The sequence below is a fragment of the Pterocles gutturalis genome, unplaced genomic scaffold, assembly GCF_000699245.1.
Source record: "Pterocles gutturalis isolate BGI_N339 unplaced genomic scaffold, ASM69924v1 scaffold36918, whole genome shotgun sequence".
NCBI classification, from domain to species: domain Eukaryota; kingdom Metazoa; phylum Chordata; class Aves; order Pterocliformes; family Pteroclidae; genus Pterocles; species Pterocles gutturalis.
This window is the reverse complement of record NW_010124315.1, coordinates 739-9355: the sequence shown is the minus strand read 5'-3', so window position 1 is coordinate 9355 and position 8617 is coordinate 739. Positions and strand designations below refer to the sequence as shown.

Here is an 8617-nt window from a genome sequence, read left to right as displayed (position 1 = left end):
TGCCGGGGGGAGCCGGGGCGGGGGGATGCGCGACAGCCTCGTCCCTGCAGGACCAAGTGGCGTCGGAGAAGTTACCCCTGTAACTAGACGTCCGGGGTCCTCTTCATATCTCTCCGGTCGGGCAGCGACAACGTGTGGAAGGAGCGGGCAATAGGTTGGTAGATGTTCACAGCATCTTCCTTTGGTCCTTTTCTAGGGATGGAGAAAATAAATTTCTCGGGAGGAGAACCGTTTCTTACAGACAGAGGAGAATTTGTAGGCCAACTGGTCCAGTTTTGCAAGCAGGAGTTGAAGCTACCAAGTGTCAGCATTGTTAGCAACGGCAGCCTGATTAGAGAACGGTGGTTCAAGAAGTATGGTAAGGAAAATAAACTGCCCTGCACAGAGGCACTGGCAGGGTTTGGGAGCCTCCTTGGGGCAGCCTCACCAAAGATGGTTTTTGGTGCAAGTGGGAGATGCTTTGTTAGCAGTTAATTTACAGTAAACACAAACTAAACATAAATACCAGTGAAATACTGCTAATTACATGTTGTGAATGTAGGCAGTTGTACTATTGCCTCTTTGGTATAATAGTATATATAAAATAATAACTTAGACTGTCTCCATAATGCTGAGGATGCAGACACACACAAAATACGTGTTTTGGTGATACCACTGCTGTGGCTTTTGTGATTCATGTGATGACTCCACAGAGTCGGTTTACAGGGAACTTCATGACAGATCACAAGGAAGTGAAAGTGGGAAGAGTCCTGACAACTTGTACCTGAGGGACGGAATACTAATCAATTTTTAAAACTTGTTTTCAGGTGAATATTTAGACATTCTGGCAATTTCATGTGATAGTTTTGATGAGGATGTCAACGTTTTAATTGGCCGTGGTCAAGGAAAGAAGAACCATGTGGAAAATCTGCACAAACTGAGACAGTGGTGCCGAGAGTACGCTGTTGCTTTCAAAATAAATTCAGTGATCAACAGATTTAATGTTGAGGAAGATATGAATGAGCAGATCAAGGCACTCAACCCCGTGCGCTGGAAGGTAAGAAAGAAGTGTACACCGGAGTTTTCCTGTTAGAAAAAAACTAATGATGAAGTTCTGGAGCTGTCTGAACCTCCAGTGACCTCAGTCAGATCTCCAGCTGCAGCTTGGGCTGGTATTAGGGGACATCTTGTCAGTGTTACGTACTGTTGAGACAGGTTCTGTCTCTTTCTGCACTTTAGTGGAGCCCAATATGTCAAGAATCTTTTTTGCTGTGATATTTGTAGGAAATTACTATTTCAGTGTATGTAGATCATAATATCTTTTTTTATGAACATGGAAGGTGCTTAACATTTCAAAATGTGTCATGGTGTAGAGAAAATGAGGAAAAGTTAACGTATAATGATACATTAGAGTTAATATTAGCAATATTTAAGTGTACATTAATGTTCTGCTGTATTATGATATTTTCTACTAGAAGTGAATACATAAAGTTATCAGTTTGAAAATGGGTAGAGATAAAGTGACTCATAAATATGGGAGAACTTGTGGAATAATTTCTCATTATTTGCTTCATGGAAATTGGCATACATACATGATTTCCAAGAAAAAAAAAAAGGTCATTGTAAGTGAAATCTTGGTCCTACTAAAGGAGTATAAGGAAAAATGACATACACTTTAATATTTTATCAAGCTTCCTGGCCTACTTTCTTATTGGGGTTACAAAGAGTGTTGATGGAAAAGGCACCTTTTTTCCCCCAAAGTCTATTCTGAATGTATTTGATGACTTGGCCATTAGAAGGAGGCTGTTAAGTAGACGAACTGTTGCATTCTGTTTCTGGTGGGTGTCTTCCATATTTTCTGTGACCATCTGAAGCTGGTTAAAAGTCACCAATCAGGTTAAAATCTTCAGGACTACAGATTGACTTGATAGTCTGCATCATTCATAGTACTTACTGGCATTTATATTACATCTATACTATTTGAGGTTCAATCAGAAGTTCATTTGACCTTTGATTATCTATGCTCTTATTAAGACCAGAGTAGTTAAGATTTCTATGGAAATCTGGTCAGGAAAAATGACTGTATAATTACATTTAGAACTATGTAATGTTAATTTGCTAAAAATAAATCTGCACTGTGCCCTTCGTGTAATATTCACTTATATTACAATTTGTGTCAGTGTGGCTCCACCAACAGAAAAATTAAAAGACCTTGCTACTGAGGCGAATAAAGGTGGCAGTCTCCTATCCTCAAGGCAAGTGAAAATATAAAATCTTAATCAGGTTCTGTCTGTCTTCAGGTATTCCAGTGCCTGCTCATCGAAGGGGAGAACAGTGGTGAGGATGCTCTGAGGGAAGCAGAGAAATTTGTTATCAGTGATGAAGACTTTGAACGATTCCTGGATCGCCACAAAGATGTCTCCTGTTTGGTACCGGAATCTAATCAGAAGGTAAAATCAAAACTGTCCTTTTGTAACTTTATTTTGAAATAACGTTGGAAAGATGGAAAAGAACTAGAAGCTTTCATGGCAATTAACACTTTCCTTATTAGTACTGGCTTAGAAGAGGTACAGCGCAACTTTGTCAGCAGCTGGTTTTGTTATGGTGGAAGCCAAGGTGTTTGATTTTCTTTGAGGCTTTTTATTGAGCACAAAGTTATTACTAGAAGAGTAAAACCCCATTCATCCCAATCCTGTGGAAACCAGTGGGAATCCTCTCACAGCATCATGTGGGCCTCTGCTCTGTGAGATGGATGCATAAAGTATCAGCACAGAAACTGGAGAAACTGAGTTTTCCACAGCTGGGTGAACTCGAAACAATAGTTAAACCCTCCAGAATTGAATGACTTTTCCCCACCAGGGCACAAGAGCCTGATAAGGTTGAATATTAATGTAATTACACTTTATACATAGTTTCCTAACAGAGATTCACCATCACGTTACGCTATAGCAGCGTCATTGACCTGCACAAGGTAAAGATAACATCCCAGTCAGCATTATAGTGGGTATTGAGGAACAAGAACTAGTATTTTGGTCTGACACATCTTTTACTAGTAACTCTCCCCACTACAGAGTCACATTTTTTAACATTGTCTGTCTGAACTCCTTTGGACTGCACATTCGGACTCTTTCTTCACAAGGAGACTCCTTGCACTACTGCAGAGCCCAGCAGTTAACTTGCTGAGCTGCCATCCAGCTTATCTTAGCTGCACGAAAATGCCTAAGGGTGGAGCACAGGATTTTTTGTAAGATGCCTACAGACCCTATACATGGCATGAGGAGAGTTAGAAGACACTGATAAGAATGTTAATGAACCGAGTGAGAACTTACTAAGTTGAAACAAGTTCAGGAGTGCCTTAAATATCCCATCTCACCTTCCTTGTCCTCTTCATTTACAGTTTACTTGATGTGTATAGAGCTCAAGTGTGCAGACTGGGTTGCCCTTACTCTGTAAGATATAGAAGTGGGACTGTGCACTCTAGTATTTCAGGTGTTCAGTGGGAGAGAGCACTCATCAGGGAAGGTGTTTAGATGAGAACCCAGAACTGTTTCTACATTTTTTTCTATGTAAAAAGTTCTACAAAAAAAGAGTTGGCTTCCCTCAGTAGGTTTGGTTCGAGAAGACTGTTTCTGATTTCTGTTAAAACTATGTGAAAGATGGATGCCAAATTCATCAAACAAATTTACTGTTCTACACAGCAGAAAGTTCCAGCTACCTGGGGATTTTTTTAAGGAGGGTCACGTAGGAGATGCCCAGCTAGCTGAGCAAACATGTCTTGTTTCAGCTGTTGGCCTATCTCCTGGTGCAGCCCTGAGAGCTTTTTGAGCTGGAAGATTACCTTTGAGCTGGGAGAACACTTCTGTCTGCTGGGGTGATAATTAAACACTCCAGCTTAAATGGTCACGTTATTTATTTGGAAAAATAACATAATCATTCCAGTATGCAAAAGAGTGTAAGTTCTGCTGGTGTAGAAGTTAACCGAAAACTTGGATATTATTTAAAACACCTTTATGCAGTGGGAACCTACATTTCAGTTAGGCACTTCAGAGGTTATATTCAAAGAATTACTGCTTTATTCATGCGTTAAGTCATGCTAGTAATCCTGTCGTTTATTTCTATAAATTTGATCCAAGCTCACTGAAATAGTGGGAAGAGACTACCTGTTTCAAGTATTTGGATCAGGCTTTGAATGAATAGTTGTTTGTTTTGTCCTTGATTTTTCACTAGTATGTAATTTTGGTTTGTATATTAATTTGGGTTTTTCTTTTGATCTATTACAGATGAGGGATTCATACCTTATTCTGGATGAATATGTAAGTCTTTGTTACTTGGTATTTGTATGCTAATGTATGTATGTATACAACAGTGGTAACCAATTCAATTCACTGTGCATTCTAGAAAATATTCTTTACCACATAGTACAAGGCATGGATGTAATTTTTTTCCCATCAAACTTATTGCAAACTTGACTATAAGTATGACCTAAGGAGGAATTGCCATCAGGTTGCATGCGTGATCATTGCATCATGAATCTTGAAGTGCAGATGTGCATCTTCGCAGGAAGTCATTGCTGTTTTTCTTTAGTTTAAAAATATAGAACTTGTCCTGAAAGTTAAGTTTCAAAGAGCCTACTTACTTTATGGGTAACTAAAGAGCAAACATTTAATTTTCAGGAATTACGGTATGGCTTTGTTCCTGATAAGATGTGTCAGTGTGTCCAACTGTGAGCTTCTGAGCTTTCTACGGATTGCAGTGAAACTGTTCATGCACTTACCAAGGCTTTTGTGGATTGCAGTGCAACTTGTTTAATTCTGTAGAAAATTTAAGGTTTTACAATTTGACTTTCTAACCTCTTATCTCTCGATTTTCCAGATGCGTTTTCTAAACTGTAGAAATGGACGGAAAGAGCCTTCCAAGTCTGTCCTGGATGTTGGTGTAGAAGCAGCTATAAAATTCAGTGGATTTGATGAGAAGATGTTCCTACAAAGAGGAGGAAAGTATGTGTGGAGTAAAGCAGACATGAAACTGGACTGGTAGCTGAATATCCCGAGTTAGGGTAGGCGCATTATGTAATGAAAATGGGTGTGTATATATGTGCGTGTATATATATGTAGATATGTATCTACTGCTTTTAACAACACTTGGTATACTGTACAGATTGATGTTCAGTATAACTGTACAGGTGAATGTGTTAAATGTTTTTAGAATGTAGACTGTATTCCTATCTGTTGTTTGGTTGAACATTACCAAGTAGGTACAGACCTTTCATATAAATAGATCTCTGAAATCGACTTTCTAGTCCATTGTAGGACTTCAGGGCAAACCGTTAAAGTAGTGTCACGCAGGAAACAGTTTTAAGATAATACAGAAGTGTGCATGCCAGAAAACAACCCCAAACCCACCCCATTCTCTAATTTGTTACAAACAGCTGCAATGACTGATAAGTAGAAACTCTTACCGGGGAATGTATTCTGCCTTGTTCATGTGTAAAGGTGGATTGCAGCTCCTCACTTGATCACGAGAGGGCCAGCTGGCAGCCCTTTGGAAGCAGCCCAGCTTTTTCAGGGGTAATAGAGGTTCTTAATATCGGAATCATTATCTGTAATAATATATTTAAAAGGAAATACAAATGAAAATATTGGCATTTTAATTCTTTAATACTTAACTGTAAAAGCATCTGTTATTCTCCCTCTTCTGCATATACACATGGTATTTGGAAAAATATTGGGAGATGTAATAGTCTTTGAAAACGTATTTTTAGTCATGAAACAATGTTGTATTTGTCCATGGTGTTTGGCTGCCAGCTGAGTTGAAACCACGACAAACATGAAAGTGCATTTTATCCAATGAAGAGCAAGTTCTTATTTCACATTGGCAGTGCCCTTAGTTCTAACAAATATTTACAGTGAAAACAATGTTTGCATTTTATTCATAACTTTCTCCATTTTCCTCTTATCTGCAAATATTGATTTATTATTTTTAAACATTTTATCTCTGTACATACAGTTCTGATGAAGATTCCTAATGAATTAATTCCCAATGAATTAATACTTATGTAGCCCACTTAATGTACCTTCTGTTGCATACTGGCTGTGTTATTCACATCCTGTTTATTTTGCCAAGTGTGGAATTGCAAAAAAAAAGAAGTTCATATGTCACATCACCTTGTTTTAAAGGATGCTTGGCTCAGTAGTCATTCTTATTTGCTGGTTACAAACATGCAGGTATTAAGGGAAACTAATTAGGTTTTGTGGTAGCTGTCTTTGATTTTTAAGAGCTGGCAGCATCGACATGAAATAGAGAAAAGTCAAAAAACCCTGCAAAAATAATAATCTAACATGCTGCCCTTGTTCTTGGTCTTCTGACAATGTTTATGGCTTTATAATTACAGTTTTCCAAATTTAACTAGTCCCATCCCCCCCCAAAGCTCTGTGTGAAGGGCATGGGGATAAGTATTGCACAAAGAAGTGAGCTGGCACTACTCATTGTTACTGCCCATTGAACTCAATGCCTGGACTGTCTCACATGTTTAAATATTTGCAGCAGTTGGGAACCAGCATGCGTTAAATGTACCATATAGAGAAAATTACACCTTCTTTCCTTTTTCTGATAATGCTAGTAGATTTTTTTTTTTTTTTGAGCTTTTCAGGAGAAATGTTTTGCATTCACCTAATGCATCTTCAAAGTTGAAGAGGGAAGTGCTTAAGTAGGAGCTGCTACTTCTGAATAAAGGAAGGTGCATCTCTGAACACACTGTGAAAATGCTTCCCTTTATATATAATTTCTTGAGCTTCTATTTTTACTATCCTAACTGTAAATATACTGTCTCTGTGGTGCTTTTTTGTCTCTTTCTATTTTGCATTTTGCAATCACAACACTTCCTAGATACCTAAATGTCAGTATTTTTTCTTTCTTGCATTAATACTAAGTGACATTTAAAATGTGGCCCACACACATTAACCCCACAGTCTTTTGGCAGCTGTTTCGCTGACCTCGGTTGGAGTTCTGCCTGAGTAGCAACTATGGGCAGAGCAAATTTATGTAACTGTGGGGTTTGACTTCCTCTGTGTTGCCCTTGCTCAAATGTTAAATCTAGCCTCTTCCTTAGCATCTATGCTGCATGACAGAAATGCAGCATTTTCTTTTGCTGCTGGCTTGGGCTCAGCATGGGGAAAGATTTAGTGCATCAATGTACCGTTAAATCTACCAGCTTGCTGCTTCTGCAGAAAATGCCAGCTGTATCACAGCACGCAGATGTGAGGTGCACAAACTCCCATTCAGATCCAGAAATCCTGCCATTCTTTGCTTCGCATTTTTCTCTGTAAATGGCTGTTCTTTTGCTGCAAGACATCCTCTGTGCCTACGGAGGAAGCTGCAGGATAAACAAATGGGAGCTGAAAATGTGAAAATCCAGTAAATTTGATGATGACTTTACCAGGAGGTTCTAAGTTCTTCTTAAAATCTTAAGGATTTTACATTGCCTCTTGCTACCCTACATAAGAAAAAGTTTCTGCTCTGTGTGATACTCTTTGACAAAGAAAATGCCAGTCATGTACATTGGAAATAAAGAACTTGGCATAACACAGTGTGACAGACAAATGTTGAAGTTAATAAATAGCTAGTGGTATTTTTATGTGCACAATTAATTTCTGCGTAAAATGTCAATTTTTTTTTGGCTACAGCTTGATTAAGCTGGTTTGGGTTTTTGGGGGATTTTTTGTTTGTTTTTTTAATCTGTAAACACAGTTCATGTTGGACTAAAAATGGACTTCAGGCTTTCATTCTGTAGTTGGGCCTAACTTTCAACATGGGACTAGAAAAACAATACTGAATTCATTAGGGCTACGCCCAAGCTTAGAGTTTACATTCACATTGTGACCCTGAAGAGTCAGGATTTAACTTTTAAGTCTTATAAACACAGCTATGCTTAATTGTATTTTCATGTGTAATCTCATAGTACTGCAGCTAAGACTAAAGATGCTGAATTGGGAAGGAACTTACACTGTAGTTTAGTAGCATTATGCAACTGTTCACATTTGTAAAATTTGTAGAGAAGGAGCGTTTAGGAGGAGTTACTTCAGTTAAGATTGTAATGAATATACATTGTGTATATTGTATATCATTGTGTAATGATCTTGTCATTTAAGATGCATTTTCAAATGCCCTCTTTTTCAGTGTGAAGGATGCTTGATATATTTGAATGGTATAAATGATGAATTTTAAAATTATACTGTCACATAATTAGTGCTAAATATGTCACGAGTATGTTGCACATTTCAATAAATGTTTCTACTTTCTTAAATTTGCCTGTAATTTCTTTTTTTTTTTTTTTTTTTTAATTATAACCCAGAGCCATAATAGCAGAATGTGTGACTGCATGCACATGAGATCTGTAATTCTGGATGCAGTCTGTATTTAGCACAGGGGGCTGCTTGCACAGTGCCAAAGGCAGCATCTAGGCCGAGTTGGAGAACAATAGTGGTGATTCTCCTTGCCGTGAAAAGCATTTGTTACGTGCTGGAGTGGACTGGGCTGTCTTGGGGAAGACAGTTAAGATACCTTGTGCTTTTCAGATGACAGCCATTACGAAAGACACAACTATCCATAAACATCTGAAGAGAAAACAAGGTTATCTTCT

The 8617-nt window shown here is 38.3% G+C and overlaps 1 protein-coding gene across 1 annotated transcript; it reads left to right on the top strand.

Annotated features, from left to right (window-relative positions):
* The first annotated feature begins 198 nt into the window (after positions 1–198).
* Positions 199–5016, top strand: RSAD2 (radical S-adenosyl methionine domain containing 2). Its single transcript, XM_010078227.1, has 5 exons — positions 199–358; positions 807–1036; positions 2280–2429; positions 4260–4292; positions 4852–5016. The coding sequence occupies exons 1-5, from the start codon at positions 199–201 to the stop codon at positions 5014–5016; spliced, it is 738 nt and encodes a 245-aa protein (XP_010076529.1).
* The last annotated feature ends 3601 nt before the right edge of the window (positions 5017–8617 follow it).